Source organism: Grus americana, chromosome 1 (genome assembly GCF_028858705.1).
Source record: "Grus americana isolate bGruAme1 chromosome 1, bGruAme1.mat, whole genome shotgun sequence".
NCBI classification, from domain to species: domain Eukaryota; kingdom Metazoa; phylum Chordata; class Aves; order Gruiformes; family Gruidae; genus Grus; species Grus americana.
In genome coordinates this window covers 28492201-28509783 of record NC_072852.1, presented here as the reverse complement: position 1 = coordinate 28509783, position 17583 = coordinate 28492201, and the positions used below count along the sequence as shown (strand labels likewise).

At 40.5% G+C, this 17583-nt stretch overlaps 1 protein-coding gene across 12 annotated transcripts in view; it reads left to right on the top strand.

Moving 5' to 3' along the window:
* MET (MET proto-oncogene, receptor tyrosine kinase) overlaps positions 1–10684 on the top strand; it is a 137871-nt gene extending 127187 nt beyond the window's left edge. For all 12 annotated transcript variants that reach the window (XM_054819031.1, XM_054819002.1, XM_054819011.1 and 9 more), the window contains 6 exons: positions 1916–1996; positions 2618–2799; positions 4370–4479; positions 7005–7170; positions 8070–8206; positions 8348–10684. In XM_054819031.1, the coding sequence (XP_054675006.1) occupies positions 1916–1996; positions 2618–2799; positions 4370–4479; positions 7005–7170; positions 8070–8206; positions 8348–8558 (887 nt within the window). In that variant the 3' untranslated portion in view covers positions 8559–10684. The remainder of the gene's footprint in view (positions 1–1915; positions 1997–2617; positions 2800–4369; positions 4480–7004; positions 7171–8069; positions 8207–8347) is intronic.
* Positions 10685–17583: the final 6899 nt, after the last annotated feature.

The following is a 17583-nucleotide window of genomic DNA, read 5'->3' as shown; positions in this document are numbered from 1 at the left end:
GGCTACGCCACACTGAAAACTCCTACAGTCACTAGTGCATTCAGTAAAAGTCCCCATGTGCCAGGTGAAATGCACACTCCCCTTTTTCCTCTTCCTTTCCCCCAGCTCTGAGGAATTTGCTGTTTGTTTCCTCCTGCCAAAGGCTCTCCATTCCCTCTCATTGCTCTCTCATCCCAGCTGCCGTAATGCATAGCTCCTGATTCACTTCCCCTTATTTTTGTCCCTGATCTAGCAAGTCCCCTATTTTTCTGAATTTCTCCCATCACTCCTATTCCTGTGCATCTCCATAAGCAGATTCCCTCCTTTCCTAGCCCAAGCCAGTATTTCTGTTAGGGGCATTTATTAAACTCTGTACTATTGAGTACCTGTTAGTAACCCAAGTAGAAACTGGATTTTCAGTATTTCTACAGATGATGCATGAGAGGTCTCTCATTGAGTATTAGAATACTGATAAAAATTTGGCTATAAATTCGTAATGCCTCTTCTGCAGGAAAATAGCCACAAATCAAACAAACAGCCAGTGTGTTTCCCTTCCATGTATTACACTTCATCATCCCCAAAGCAAGGGTGGGCCTTTTCATTTTCTTTCTTGTTTCAGAAAACGCCAAGTAATTTCCCATTTTTTAAATGTTGAAAAATATCAGGAATGACACTGATATAATTAACCTTTTTTTAATTTTCTCCTCCATAACTAGAAATGGGCCAAACCCAAAAATATTTCAGACACACCCGATCCAAGCTTTAGGATTTGTGCCCAGGCTCCAAACAATCTGTGGTCTGATGGGATTTTAGTTGCTTTTGTAAAACAAACTTTGTATTAATTTTACCCCAAGCCAAAATCAAAGCCAACTGGGCTCTCACCAGCGCTTATGACTGGATCCTAGTAGAATTAATCAGATAGTCTTGTTCTCTGCAGAACTCACACTTGACAAAAAAACTATTTTGCTTTCTAACTGCAAATATTAGTATTTTAAAAGTGTTCAGTAAATAGTACATCTGTGAAGGAAAGCCACCATTACTTGTACATAATTTGATTTGGATAAGTTAATGCACATGCCTGGAGCTCAAAGTTCTCTGTGTCCCAAACAGGCCAACGTGATTTCTCACAGTAGGTTTCCCCGCTCTGCAGACTACCCCATCTGCTTCACAGGAAAGCATGGGATCAGGAAGGATTTCTGTGTCCCTGGCAGTTAATTTCACTACTTAGACCATCAGCAAGAAGGCAAATTTCGCTCATCATCTTTTAGTGATATTTTGCACTAGGAACTAGGCCACAGCGGAGACCATAGACTGCTGCCTAGTAATGTGGTCAGTGATCGGTAGGGCAACTCCCAAACTGTTCGTGGCCAACACACCACTTTTAACACTCAGCGTTTTCCATGGAATAGCAAGACCTGAGAGACTGTAAGCCCACAGTGACCCTCCATATGCAACTTTCCACTGAAAAGGCAGCAAGGCTGTACAATCCTGTGGACCACTTAGCATGGGCTTACAGACCACTGAGAGCCACCAATCCAGTGGTCACATCTGCTCCTTCTAACTGCTCTCCTGTGCCTTCCAATGCCCTCCTTTGCCAGATATCTGACAAGGGAGTATGGTGGAAATGGGCTGATGTGGGTTTTGTGTGCATAGTCATTACAAGAATTTGAAGCAGTTGTGGCGCCAGCCTTGTCATTATTTATACTCTCCATCTAGGTCAAGAAATATCAATTATGCTGCAAATAGAGTTTTCATTTTATGTAATGATGGTTTTATGTAATGATAGTTTTATGTGTTAGTTATGAAGTATACATTAAAAGTGTTGGGAATTGGACAGAAACGGAGCATGATCACTTTCTTAAAGCATAATTTCTATCCAGTGGAAGATACCAGAAAGCTAATTTTAAGCTAATCATCTTGCTCATTTTTTTCACAGGACATTTTGGGTGTGTGTACCATGGGACATTGCTCGATAACGATGGCGGGAAAATTCATTGTGCTGTGAAGTCACTGAATAGTGAGTTACATATTTAATAGTGAGACATTACCATAATTCCAAAGACAACTGGAGTGAACCAATTAATTTCAGTGAAGTGTACTTTCACAAATAAAGATTCTTAGTTGCAACTGGATCAGATTTATCTCTGGAGCAATTCCAGTGACTTTAGATTACCATGAGGTAATTTGGTATATATTTGTGTATCAAATGAAATGTATTTCCTATGTATTTCCTCTACAAAGAAAAGGACAGAGGAAAATGAGGGAAAGGCAGTGCCATTTTTTATTCTACTGACTACTGAAGATTTGGTTTTGGAAGTTAAATTGCTTAAGAGCAGACAAAGCTGCTGGAAAAACAGGAAGAGAAACAACATTTACTAAAGGCTTTACTCCAGTGTTGTTATTCAATTCTAAATAATTCATGGTAAGAAAAGGAGAAATGGAATTAAAATCACCAACAAACTGTATTTGGTCATTGTAAGAAAACTAATGCACATAATCTAGTTGTAATGTGGGAGGTACGAAGCATGTTTGTAGCTTCTCATTATCACTTTGTTGTGCAATGACATGCTGTACAGAAATGAACTGTAGTTTGTTTGGGGATTTGGTAATTAATTCATTTTATTACTGGATTTCTCAGGGATTACAGACCTGGAAGAAGTAGCTCAGTTTCTGAAAGAAGGAATAATCATGAAAGATTTCACTCATCCCAATGTTCTGTCACTCCTGGGAATCTGTTTGCCCAATGAAGGATCCCCCTTAGTCGTTCTGCCGTACATGAAACATGGAGATCTTCGAAACTTCATTAGGAATGAGACTCATGTAAGTACATGGTGAGATCTACCAAACGGTGATGCAAGTCTAGCCACACCCTGCTCCAGCACCACAGGTTATAAGCTCTGGTAATTACATTACGTCTATAACTTGCTGCTGTTACTACACCTTAACCTTTAGCACTTGCCTAGGCTGGCACTGAGCCCAACCACAGCGCTGCCACTCCTTCCCTTCCCCCTCAAATTCCTCTCTAGAATGTTTCCCAGAAATTATCAGCAATAAGTATTTCTCATTTCCCATCCATAAGCCTCTTTATAAACAAATGTGTTTATGAGATCTAAGTCAAGGGGCCCAACCATCTGCTGGGTTAAACTGGCATATCTCTGTTGACTTCAGCACAGCTGTGCCAGTCGTCACCATCTGCTCTTCCAGCTCCTAGGTAAGGGATCTTCTTGTCCAGCTAGAGACTGTCACAGTCCCGTTATTATCAGTATTTTTTCTTCTTAAGAAAAAAACCCAGCAATTGTTAGACAAACTATGAGTATTCTCTTATCAGAGATTTTCCCCTTTTCATTGAAAGACTGCAGATTTCTCAAACGTGCCTCGCTGCTTTCTCTCAAGTATGAGACCACAGGTCTTGGCTCAGGTAGCGTAAGCCCACTTTACACTGTAATATTTCACCCGTTTTACAGTGCTAGGGCAATATAAAGTGACTTTTGAGCCAAGGGGATTTCAATCAACAGTTGCCAGTAAAATTAAAAAAAAAAATGCATCTTGACAAACTGTTGGGGGAAGTTAAGCTTTCTGAGGTAGGGATGTCTTCCCTTTTGAGCTCATTTCATTCCACAAGGACCAGGGACTTTGTCTGTGAATAATGCCGTGGTCCCTCCTGAAATAAATAGAATAATGATAGCAGTTGAACAGGATTGTTCCACAGAAGAAAATGATATGGAACAACGTCAACAACATAAAAAGCTGTCAGACCATACTATTACATAACAAGTCATGCTGTTGGATAAAAGAATTACACGTTTATGTTTATATTTATTTATATATTTAACATTTTCAATAAAGTCTTGCCTTGTAGACCAGCAGAAAGGGTTACCAATCTTTGCAGAAAATCTTTCTCTGGTAACTGCTAAGGTCTCGTTGGCCTTTTCCATGGCATCATACTGATGATAGCTTGCGCCTATTTTGCCCCAAATAGGACTCTCTTCTTTCTTGGTCATTTCCAGCTGATGAGCTCCAAGTTCATAGTTAGCACCTTCTCCTGAGTTACATACTATTACTCTAAGTTCACAAACTTGAATTTTATGTATCAGCTGTGATTTTGACGTTTCAGGGTACTCTTCCTCTTCCCAGCCCATATCATGCTGCTTATGCTGCAAACTCCACTCTTCTGGAGTCTGACAGTTTTGTTGATTTCTTAAAGTGTGTTTCCTCACTGGAGGTAAGAACCTGACCTACGCTTAATGCCAGATTTATTACGAGCCAGACCTGCCTTCATCATTCTGGTGGCAAGATAGATGTGTCAAAAACTGAAAGTCACAGCAAAAAAACAACATTCTGCTCCTTGGACTTCAATATTCATTGTATCACAAATGTTTGTGTTTTACAGAACCCAACGGTAAAAGATTTAATTGGATTTGGCCTTCAGGTCGCAAAAGGGATGAAATACCTTGCAAGCAAAAAGTTTGTCCATAGAGACTTGGCAGCAAGAAACTGTATGTAAGTACAAACATCTAATTCCAGCCACGTTATCACACTCTTCTGTGTAAGACAGTGAGATGATATAAATGAAAGTTTCCAGGATTCTCCTTTTTTAGTCAAAATAAGGTGGTTTTTTCATTGTTCCATAATATACTGATGTTTGTCTTGCATACTGATGAGCTACTCGGCTTGCTAAGGGCTCATTTCTTACACATAAGCTTTTTTTGAGTGTGGGAAATAAGAACAGCTGAGGTGAAAGTGTAGTCTCTCAAAATCATTGGTTAGAGTTTAAAAGGCATCTCCTAAGGGAAGTTAAACTGTTGTTGTCTCGACTTGCTGTGCTTCCACCCAACCTCTTCAGAAGCAGCACGTCTCTGCTGCCGCACCTAGCAGGAGGGAGAGGAACGCAGGGGAACTTTGTGAGAAAAACAGGAACACAAAGAAACACCAGTGAGACTTATTGACAGTAATCTTTCATTACATGAGTATGAGCTTACTTTGGCTCAATTGAGCACACAAATTAACATTAAAAAATCAGAGCATGCAAAGAATCTTACTAGTGTCTGAATAGCCAGACAGTTCAGTTCACACAAAGACTAACTGATACAGGAGTTGCCGATACTATGATGGTGATTCATCACCTGTTTGTGAATTAATGAGGCACAGGATTAAACATTAAAGTTTATTTTTAGCACATCATAATCTGGATGCAAAAAGGTTATTCACCTGTGACACCAGATTTCTTATTCTTTTTCAAAGAGAGCATGCTCATGCAGCAGAACAGGCTCTGAAAAAGAACGTTTTCTTAAAGCTGCTCGTTTTTTGAGGGAGGAGAAAAGCCACAAACAACATGATTTTCACGTTTCATAAGAAGAAAGGAATTGGGTTAGTGGACAGAAGTCCTGGTTCCTCTAATCAAAGTCCAAATAGTGGCAACAGGACATTCCCTCTGGCCTACCGTCTCTTCCTTGGGTGAGGAGGGAACAGCTATCGGGATGTCTCACCTTGCCAACTGAATGGCTGCTTTTGTACTTCTACGTGGCTCAGCACTTCAGAGCCTGGAGAGCCGCTGCCATGTGAAAGGAAGATATAGGGCTGAAGGCCCATATTCCCCAGTGGCCATGTGCAATCCAGCACTCAGAAGCACAGCCCCTGCCACAGTGGCGATGTCCATCAGAAAGGAAGCCAGGATGCAAACACAGTCCCCGTTCACTCTTGACTCTATTCCACTATCCTGGAAGAGGTGCAGGAAGCTGCTGTTGCATAAAATGTCCCCTGTTGACCCATCAAAGTTGCCTCCTACTCCCTTCATTGCTATTGGTTTAGTTATTACATCAGTAAATACAGCAGATGGTTGTGTGCTGTTCAGAGGGACTTCAATAGACCAGAGAGTGGTCCAGACAGAAACCTCATAAATTCAAGACAGGGAAATGCCACATGCACAGGCTGAGAGAGGTGGGATTGGTTAGCCTGGAGAAGGCTCAGGGGGTCTAATCCATGTGTATAAATACCTGATATGGTGGAGTAAAGAAGATGAAGCCAGATTATTCTTCGTGGTGCCCAGGGACATGCCAAGAGGCAGTGGGCACAAATTGAAATAGAGAAAATTGCATTTAAGCTTAGGAAGAAACACTTAATGTAACGATGACTGAACACTGGCACAGAGAGGTTGTGGAGTCTCCATCCTTGCAGATATTGAAAACCCAAATGGTCAAGGTCCTGGGCAACCTGCAGTAGCTGACCCTGCCTTGAGCGGGAGAGGTGGTGGTCAACTAGGTGATCTTCAGAGGTCCCTTCCAACCCCACCCATTCTGCGATTGTGTGATTCTGTAAAGAAGCCCAGAAGCAAGACTTTGCTGTGCTAGGTCTGCACATATAATGCAGGATGGGCTTAAGCCAGCATCCATGCTCTCTCTGTTTTCTGACAACGGTTGTGTTTCAGGACACACAACAAGCTTAGGAGGAGCAAAGCTAGGGAGATCTTCTGCTATGGCTGCAGTGTAATCCAGGCAGAACTTTCCTTATGCCATCATTCTTTCCCAGTACAGACACCAAACACATCCTTAGTTAGAGGACTACATTATCATAGATGGGCAGTCACCGAGATAATGGTGGGTCCTTCCATATCAAAACTGAGAGTGAATAGGAAAGGTGATGCCTTGACTTGGGAATAAAAATGAGAGGTTTCTAAGGATACAGAAGAAGCAGCAGCTGTGGAAGAAATGATGTAGCAGTCAATCAGGATGTATAGGATGTACAGCAAAAATCTTTTTATACAGAGCAATTGTTTTAAAAGAACTGTAATTCAAATTATATTAACAAAACAGTATCAGTAATTTCCTGAGTTCATTCACTGTGTTAAATGGGTGTCAAATATACTTTGCTGCACTTCTTGTTTCACTGTTAACATTAGTTAATAGATCCAGGATAAAGTACTGCCTTCGAAAGTCACTGTCTCAAAAATGCAAGACACTCATTATAATCCACCCTCACTGTAAATCTTGCTGCTCAGTTGCAGATAATACTTTTTGTCATTTCTCTAGGTTGGATGAAAAATTCACTGTCAAGGTTGCTGATTTTGGTCTTGCTAGAGATGTCTATGATAAAGAATACTACAGTGTGCACAATAAAACAGGAGCTAAACTGCCAGTGAAATGGATGGCTTTAGAAAGTTTACAAACTCAGAAGTTCACAACAAAGTCAGATGTGGTAATGTACAAACTTATTTGTATCACCTATTCATTTCTCTTATATTGCCTGAGGCATCTCTCTAGTATTTAATGAATGGACTAACTCCAAACCAAAAATGGTATTTGAATCTAACTTTAGTTCACATAAGAAGCTGTTTCTACACCCAGAAAGGGTATTTGTCCCAATCACAAAGCAACACGTTGTTGACCTGATTATCTGTTACTGCTCAGGAAAGAATTAGGAGTTTAATCCCACTCCAAGGGAAACTAAGGACATTCCAAGAAGCCAAGTTGGAGCTGAACCCTGCTATAGAAGTGGCTCTGGAAAGCTTGACAAAACAGGTTAACTTTGACACTCGTAAAATTTAATAGTTCTCAAAAAAAAATTATTTGCTTTATAAATACTTACTGTCTGCCTACAGCAATCTCAAGTATTACTTGGCCATTTATGAAGAAAAAATTGTAAGATGAAGTCATTAGTTGGCTGGATCACTTTGTATTTTAGCTCTCCTTTCAATCCAGATTCAAATTAGCCTGTGATGCATAGAATTTTCACCACCTATTTCTCTTCAGTATGTATTTACACAGGGTTAGTCAGATCATCAGCTTGTGTAAATTGGCAGAGCTCCATTAACCTCAAAAGAGGTCTGCCAGTTTATACCAGCTAAGTAGCAGGCCTATAGGCTTTTATTTTCTTTCATTTACTTAGGTGAGTTTCTCTGGCTCTAATTTAAGTGGCTCCTCAAGTCCCTACAGCATTTATTAGCCCACTTAAAAGAAAGCTGAATGCAGTAAAATAACTTTTCAAAGGGAAAATCCATGCATTTGAATGCTTAAATCTGTCAAACCGTTCTTCTAAAACTGGAATGTAAAGCCCTCCAACCCTATAACATATTGTTTATTTCTTTGTTTTCATAGTGGTCCTTTGGTGTGTTGTTATGGGAACTTATGACAAGAGGGGCACCACCTTATCCTGATGTAAATTCTTTTGATATCACTGTTTACTTATTACAAGGAAGAAGGCTGCTACAACCTGAATACTGCCCCGACCCACTGTAAGTAAATAGTTTGCAAAGCCTTCTGCAAATGCTGCTGAGTCTGATGTTATAGTAAGTGAGACTGTGGGAGGAAGGAGGAGGGTTTTTTTCCTTTTTACACGATTTCATAATCGAACATTTCTTTTATTTGAATGGCAGGTATGAAGTCATGCTGAAGTGCTGGCATCCAAAACCTGAGATGCGCCCAGCATTTTCTGAACTTGTTTCAAAAATATCAACAATCTTCTCCACTTTTATTGGGGAACACTACGTTCATGTCAATGCTACTTATGTCAACGTGAAGTGCATTGCTCCCTATCCTTCTCTTTTATCATCACAACACAACACAGACATGGACGTTGACACATGACGGGTATGTCTGAAATAGAGGAAAATCCATTCTTAGTTGTATGAACAAAAAGCAAAACATTTTGTCCACTAGTTTTTACTGCCCAGTCTTTGTGAGAACACTGTTGCACATGTTTATGTTGTTGCCCAAATTGCACTAGTACAAGGACATGGTTTCATATTGTTTAAGGCTATGGGATTCTATAGACCATCACAGTAATTTCCAAGTATTTGGACAAATGCATCAATTTACGAAATGGGAACGTCGTGTGCTACCATCCAGAGCTAGTTCCCACTAGCTCTCAGTAACGTGTGCTCAGACCCAAGAACAAAGATTCATCATTAATGCCATGAAGGAGAAAGTAGAATACCACTCAGTACGGCTGGAAGGACTGTTACTGTTGCGTGTACTTTAGGATAATGAGCAGTGCAGAAATGTTTTCACACAAAAGGCTAAGACAAACAATGAGAGTTTTTTCCTCCCGCATAGTCCAAACTTTGGATTTTTGCACTACATCAACAAGGTTTCTTAGAACATAGGCAGCCAAGAGAGCCAGCCTCATGGTAAGTGTCCTAACAGAAATCAACATCAAAAAACGGTGTGCAGTTAAATAAGTGTGTCAGCCTTGCCAGTCCTCTGGTGTAGTCAGACGGTACATAAAATGAAGGGAAAATCATTTAGCTTCAAGCATTCCTAGTGGCAACTTTATTCCAACATTCAGCCACTTCTTTGAGTCAAACGGCCTGTATCAACAGATCTCTTGCCGAAAAATGCAAAACCTCCATTTCTTTCAATAAATAATTAACCACTCTCTGAGAATAAAAACTTGAATGCATCCATATTAAATGCCAGGCTGATCCCTGGGATGTAGTCACATTATTCTAGGGAGGAAGAGGCGACAGGCAGGCTGGCAACCATACGGAGCTGCTGTCTGGTGAGTCACTCGGCGAGTAGCTGAAGCTGTGCCACCTACCCTTGGGTGGAGCTGCCGCCAAAGGTGAGTAAGGAGCAGAGGCGTGTTAGCCAGCCGTGACCTAAAAAGACACCGCCATAGCAGGAATGTGGATAGCTTCTTCATGCCAGCCCTGAAGAGCGGAGAAGACCGATCAAAAGGAGACAGAGCTTTAGGCCTCTTCTTGGCTCACACAACCCAATGAATTATGATACCTACTTTTATTTCTAAAGTATGACCAGAGAAACAGTTTTGAAGAGAGGTAGTAAACAAAACTTTCATTCATTAGGGAAGAGTACTACAGCTTTAGGGCAAGCATCACATGTCATTTCTGTTCCTGTGGAATTCTGTGCATACTACTGTATAGCTTGTTTAGTATAGGACAGAACTGGGTTTGTTGGTGTAAACACATAAAGTATTCTATTTTTATATTAAAAAAAAAGTTTATTTTTAATGACATTTACAAAGTTTGGTTAGGCCACAAAATACTGCACTGTGAACATTTCAGAAAATGTATGTCAATGTACATGATTCATAAATTGTAGCAACCTTAAAAAATACTTTGTAAATATTAAAAAGGAAAAGAACTGACTGTAAACACACTCCACCCTAAGTATAATATCTCCGTTGCTGCAAGCCAACCATTTAAGATCTTCAAAGAGAAGTAGTACAGATAAAGAACTGATAGAAGGGAGACATATTGTTCTTGGGAGACAGTGTTATAACCGAAAGATTTATAATGAGGGCAGAGTGTGTAGGCAAACTATGAGCAGATAATATTGTATTGTGTTTCATCACCACTTTCATTTCAGAAACGAACTTTCATGTCTGCTGAGAGCAATACTAATTGTAGATTGCTCAAGGACAAAAGGCTTTGCTGCAGGCAAAAAAAAAAAAAAGAAAATCATCTCTATGGTTTTTAAAACAGCTAAGGAAGTTTATGACACATAGCTTTGGAGAAGATACTCCAAAACTTGTACATACATGCTTGAGGAACGCTGCAATGTGAAACAAAGGACATTTTTACTATTTATGAACTTTTGCTTAATAAAGTTAATGTTGTGTCTGGGACACCTGTAAGAATATGTGATTCTGGTAAAGATTTGATGTTAGTAAGTTCATATATCTGCAAAAGAGCTGAATGGTACTTATGTTCATAGTTGTTATGACCTAATAAACATGTTATTAAAATGAATTACTGTAATACTTTACACTCCGAGTGCTGTAATGACTGTTAACATCGGACTGCTAAGCTGATAAAAGTCCGTACGCTTGTTCTGACTAATGTGGGAAGAGCAACCCGTAGAACTGTGCAAGAGAGAGGAAACAACTCAGAAACATACAAATACAGAGACAGCCCCAATAATCAAACATGCAGCTCCTCAGCCTCTGACCCATTAAGAGATGCCTCAGAGAAAAGTGCAGAATATTCTGTCATGAACAATCACAGCATAGCCCATTTGGTTAGAAATGTCTTCCCTAACCACAGGCTGCACCCACGCAGAGCCTTGAAATTCTTCATGCGCTCAGTGTTGAGGGTGACATTCGACGCTCATACTTCAGGTATCGTAAAGAGTAGCTGCTTGGCCCAAGAGGGATGCCAGTGCTTGCGTTCAGCATCCGAGCTCCCTGATCAGTCACGATCCACAAGAAACTTCAAGCAGCTGAACCCGTGTCCATCACGGGCATGCATCATGCATTTCATCTCTGCGAGGAGCTTTGTCACACCTGAAGAGAGAAGGCATTGCAGCCCCGGGGGTCTTGGTTCTTCTGGCGGAACGGGAGCCAGCCCCGCTCTCCTCCCACGCGTTTCCTCCCCATTACATTAGATGCCTCCCACTGAATTCACAAGTTCGCTTCTGTGAAGCGTATTCTAGGTGGGTACCCCACGAGCACTGCAACATGCGCTGTCCTGTGCCACTCTCACCCAGGCAACACTACAACCTCGTTTCTCCAGCAGCTTACCTCAGGGGGACATTGACTCACTCAGAAATATTTTAATGCAAAGTCTCAGCTGATTAAAAACAGCATTTATATGCTCTTGTCATTTCAAAATGTCAAGTAAACCAGCATCAAAACATTTTCTTCAAACACATTTACTTCTAAACAGAAAATGTATATGCTCAGTTTCAACTCAAAGTGTATTTTGGGGAAAAAAGGTATTGAAGGTAGCAGCTAAGGATGAAAACATTCTTCTGCTGTGCCACAAGCCCAATCCAGCTAAAAGGTCTGACATTTTTTATTCTATTTACATCTGATTTATTTTCCAATACATTTTCAGGATTTCCCTGAAAAGTCAGTAGAAATTCTCCAAGGTTTTACCACAGTCCGCTATTAATACCATGGTCTTCAATCCAAACCAGCGTAACACACAGCCAAATGACGGTCTGAACTTAAATACCAGATTCGTAACACATTCCTCTGATTACTTCTCATGATTTTGAAGGGATGCTATATATTGCCTTTTTGAAAGGGTCAACAGAATCACAAGCTTCCCATGCTCGGATTTTCATCCTGGTAACTCTGTTTATACCAGGTACACACTGCAGCAGATCTTCAGCTGACTTACACTGGCAGCCTTCCCCCAGCATAAATATCAACAGTGGACATGGCCCGTGATCAAAAACTTGCATAACAGATACCCTACACAAAAGCCAAGAGATTAAGAAAACAGGGAGGGATGTCCTCACCCCATAGAAATTTTCCTGTTGATTTCACACAACCTGGTTTTAGTGCACTATTAACTCAACCATTTTAAATAATTTGCCTATATTAAGGAAAATTCTTAATACATCCAACAATATTAAAGGTTTCTAAAATCCAGGAAAACAGTACACTGTACTGTTGGGTTGCTAAGGCTTTGCGTATTGCTAATTTTCTGTCTCTGGTGTTAAATTCAATCATGAGGAAAGGACCTACACACCTCATGCAAATAAATGAAGAGCAAAGGTATGCTGCAATTTTTGTTACAGTGGCAGAAGCAGCACAGGTGAGCAACTGCAAAAGGGCATCAAAATAATTTTAAACCTAAACACAAAACTCTCCCTTCAGAAATTTCATTTCTGGAATTCAGCCATAACACTATATCAGAGGAAAAGGTCATAGCAGATAAATGAAATACAAATCCTAATGGGTTTTTTACTCACTGAACAAAACATCTATTCCTGAGAAATTCCAATTTCCATTATTCTTAACAAATAGGTCATGAACTAAGTATTCCGAGCATCGAAGAAAGACATAGGAAATCTTAGGATTTTGCCAGACCGATTAGTAAAAACATTTACAAGAAATTGTGATCTCACAGACAGCAGGGAGAATTCAGAGCTACTTCACTGACTCAGCAGACACCAGTCCGGAGGAAACCAGTCTCTCGCCCTGGAACTGGAACTGTGTGCTCGGACATTAAACCTGAATTTGCCTTTTGAAATCCCCATCCACCTGCTGACGCTCAAGGTGTTGTCACTTCCAATGAGGATGCCCAAAGACTCTTTTTCTGGTTAAGGCACGGAAAGCTGGCACAGAAAGCCTCGGGGCAGCAGAGCGACCATTTGGGTCTGCAGCTTTATGAGGCTCCGAGTTCAACAAAGGAGCAGGGCTGGGGCTGGGGATTTGAGTGGATATACCCAGGAACTGTAAGTCTGGCTCGATAGGATTTTCTTCGCACAATCCAAGGTAGAACACCAAAGAAGGGTGGTTTGTCTAATCTGGTTTCCATGCACTTTCCTCTTTCGGTAGTAAGCACTTTGCCACAGCCTAGTGCCGTTAGGAGGTGCGTTAGTATCTGCTGAATGTCTTTCTTCGCACATTCATGATGACAATTTAACAGGGAAGCCATCCTCGCTCGGGCCTCTTGAGGCCCTGTGCGTTTCTACAAATGCTAAGTATTAACACTTGCCAGAGTTCTAATTACCAAGCACACGTTGAGCCCCCCTCTGGTACAAATGACAGCTGAGTATCCTCTGTTAGGACGTGAAACGTATTATTGCCAAAAACTTTAGGGTGCATGACCAAACATGGACACCTCAGCCGCCGTGAGGTTGCAGCTCACTGGGGCAGTTGGCATGCTTTGCAAGTGCGACAAAACAACACAAGCGCTAAAAATACAGTTTGAGCCTTAATTAGGAAGGAAAAAAGGCCTTCAGACAACAGTGGTATAGTCTCTATCTGTTGTGCGGCTCAGAAAAAAATAAAGGCAATTTAAGACAGTGGAGGTGCAGCCTGTACAGAATTGAAGGCAAACACACACGATGATGTGACAACACGTATGCCCTAGTCAGCGAGTGGGACATAACAAGGAGTCACATCCAACTGCAATTGTATGCTAATGGCTTTCTTAAGAAAAGCTTTTTCTTAGAAGAGATAACTGCTATGGGAAGGACAACAATCTTATGAAGTCAAAAACATTCTCACCATGTAACTTTTGCATTTTGTAGAAAAATGTAATTATCTGAATAGCTTCAGCATTCATTTTCACTTACTGGAAACATATCTATTGAAATTAGCGTGCCTATCACTAGCCATACCTATGCAATGTAGCTGCCATCTGGCCACAAGAGCCATAACAGCATTCGAAGTATATCCCTCAGAGGTCAACGGCTCAATAATTGTAAAAACGCTCCAGCATTGCTCGTGTCCTCTGTACACCCCCGAGCTGTTGGAGCTATTGGCAGAACTTTTGAACAGCAGCTCTGAATTGGATGGGAAGAGGGCAAATGTCTGTCCTGCCCACAAAGTGCCCGCAAACATCGAATCATGTCACTGAAGTGATGAAAACACACATCGCTGACAAGTGTAAACCTGGGTTGCTGTATGAAATGCAGGTAAATAAAGGGCATCCATGTCAGGACTATTTCTACTTCTTTTTGTGACTATTGAGTTTACTCAAAAATATCCTGGAAAAATACTTGCACATCTGCAACAATGATGATAAAATATATTTGCTAGCTATCCTGGTATTAATTTATAGTAGCAGGGTTTTCTTAAGACCATCACAAAATTACAAAGTAAATTATTTTAAAACATGTTTATGTCATATGTCTAAGAGAGTGAATGCCTTCAAAATATATCTGCCAGCCGGTTTGAATAAATGAAGGGAATTCTCTTCTATTAGCCATTCTGGGCATCTTGAAATAGGTTTTGTTTCTTCTCAAAGATGAGTTGGTTGGGTAGGAGCCCAGGGAAACTGATTTTGGATTATTTGGCAGAAACTAGAGTTCTCTGCAGTACTTGAGGGTTTTTCTGTCCACCAGAACTGATTGACCAAATACTTCATCCTTTTTCTTGTCTCTAGTATCTTCACACTACCAGAAGGCATCACGATGTGGAGGTTCTGTGTGTAAATATCTACCCAATATTATTTTCTGCAGACAATCCTGAACAGGAAGATACTGTTTGGATGGTGATGATCAATATAAACAAATCCTTATTGCTGTGCTGAACAAATCAACACAGCAGTTTACCCATGCATCCCCTTCCAAAGGCCCTATAGTACTTACCACAACTGCATTAAAAATTATGTAGTCCTATATTTTGCTGCATAAAACCTTGAATGGTGTAAAAATAGTAACTTCATTGCAGGGAAATTGGTGCCCATGAAGGTTAACGGCCCATACTGAAAGCCAGTAACAAATGTCCTTCCTTAATGAAATGCTTGGTTTAGATCGTATGTGTCATACTGTACTTATGCACTCATCTGCCAAGCAGGTATTATAAAACAGACTCATTCATAAAGTACAATATACAGGAGCAACACTCGGGTATTTTCAACTTGCATTCAGACTAACAAGGTCTCATTTCAGTGAAAACTAAAAAAAACCCCACCAACTTCCTCTACCACCTGAATGAGAATACAGAAACTTTGTCCATCATTTGTACATTTAGCCACAATCAGGAAATTCAAGACTGCAATGAGATCAAAGCATTTTACTGCTCAAAGTACCCAACACTATTTTCTACAAGTTTAATATCACTCCTCCCCACCCCCTTTACTGAGTTATATGCTACGCCTAACAGCTAGGTCAAATTTTATGAGGAGCATTTCTGAAAGCTGGAAGAGCTTTCTCTGGAAAGAAGCCATCTGTTTGAAGCGTTCAACTCCTTCAAGATCTGAAATGCTTCCCAGTGTTTTTTCACTTCCCAGATGTATCGCAAGTTCCAAATATCTAAGTATAAAGTGACAGACTTGCACAGTTGCAAGAGAACTTCTACTTAGTGGTAAAGTACAACTGAGAGGGAAGCTGTGTCAGTCAGATACAGGGATCTGAACGAGGAGGGCCACTTATCTATGTTTTGCAATGCCAGTGTTGTATTTTTCATGCACGTGAAAGGTATCCACAACTTCAGATGCTTATGTTGTGGAATGGGTTTTCTTTAGATACAGATTGCATATGTAATACATCTTCCCACAGAGCCAAGCTACACTTAGAGCATATGAGAGATGTTCCTCAGCCTACAATAATTTATACTTCAAGACAAAGAAAAACTGATAAAGGGCTGTTGAAAGAGGCAAATCCATCCTACTTCTGTGATCAGCTGAGATAACATCAGTACATTGTCCAACATGAAGGTATTATCCAGTAACAAGGACCACCGCATACAGCTCAAAAATCAATCACTCTGAGGAGGACTGGTTAAGGAAATTAATACCAAAATTACTTGTGATTAGGAAATACTGAAACATTGGGATTATTCCCTAATAGAAATGTCACTGTAAAAGCCTCATTGTTTCCTTTCTTGATGCTTCTAATCAAACACCCCTCTGTTTAAACAGCCAGTGACAGTTTCAGCCTGCTATGATAATGCCTAGTGCCAAGGCCTGAAGAGGAAAGCTGACCAGAGAATGAGCAGAAAGAACCAGGAGGTAAGAGTTTTCCTTTGTAACTACGCTAAGAAGTCTAATGAATAGTACTACCCAGTTGGGAGAGAGTGCTCTTCATCAATAAATTTCAAAGCATTTGCACAGAAATATAGGGCAGGAGATCATTTGGTCCATCCCATGTCACTAAGATAGGGTGAATGCACCTAAGCTGCCTTGGCAAACACTTTAAAAAACCCCACCTGCACAAGCTACAAGGATTTTAGGGCTTTGTTATTTGTATAGTGCTAAAGTTCTCCTGGATTTCTTTTCTAAATTTTCCTTGCTGCAGCATGAGACCCAACCCTTCTTTTTGCCCCAACACTGGCTACACAGCCAACAACTGACTGGCATGTTATTTCTAGAAAAAAATTAAGCAAAGATGTCCCATCTTAATCTCATCTTTTCTAAGCACAGAAGTTTTTTCCAACCCTTAGTCATATGCTTTATTTTCTAAACATCTTAACTTTCTTCTTGCTGCTTCTTCCCAGTCAATTCACATTTCTTAAGTGTGGTGTCAAGGATGAACTTGGTACTGTCAAAATGTAATATGTTATAGCGTGATTAGGTCAGCAGCTCTGTTGTTCATGGCTAAAGAAAGCCACCAGTGATATAATCCAAATTGTCTGGAAAAGCGAGGTACTACAGCACATTATGTGCTTAGAGGGTTTGTCCACAAACAGATGTAGATTGAGAACTATGGCTCTCAGTGCTAACAAGGCAAATTAATAACTTGCTTGAGGATCTTTCTGGTTATACAAGTTAGATGGGTCCGCATCTTTTTAAAGTCCTCTTTTTTTAAAGTATATATTCTACATTTGTCTCGGGACAATGTCCCTTTCCTAACCAATTCTTTTGCGATTACCTTAGCTGAACCACTGCAGTCAGGAAAGCTGCCTCACCAGGAGGACAGCTTTCACCCAAAGAGCTACGGCAAAGCCCAAGTTAGTTGGAACCCCAACCCTTCAATCCTTGAGCCTGCATTACCCAATGAAATTCACTTAAAAGAATGATAACTCTGTATATTTTTGAATGCATATGCATTCTGCTGTTTCACACTTACTTTGTCTCTATTTTAACTACCTTTGATCAATTAACTTTGAATAACTTGCATCATCCAGCCAGGCAGTGCCAGAGAACTAGAGATGTCTGGCTTCTAAAAACAGCACTGTGAATCAAAGAATTTCTTGAGCACTTATTCATGAGATGGGTCAGGCAGAAACCAGGCCAAACCCAGGGAG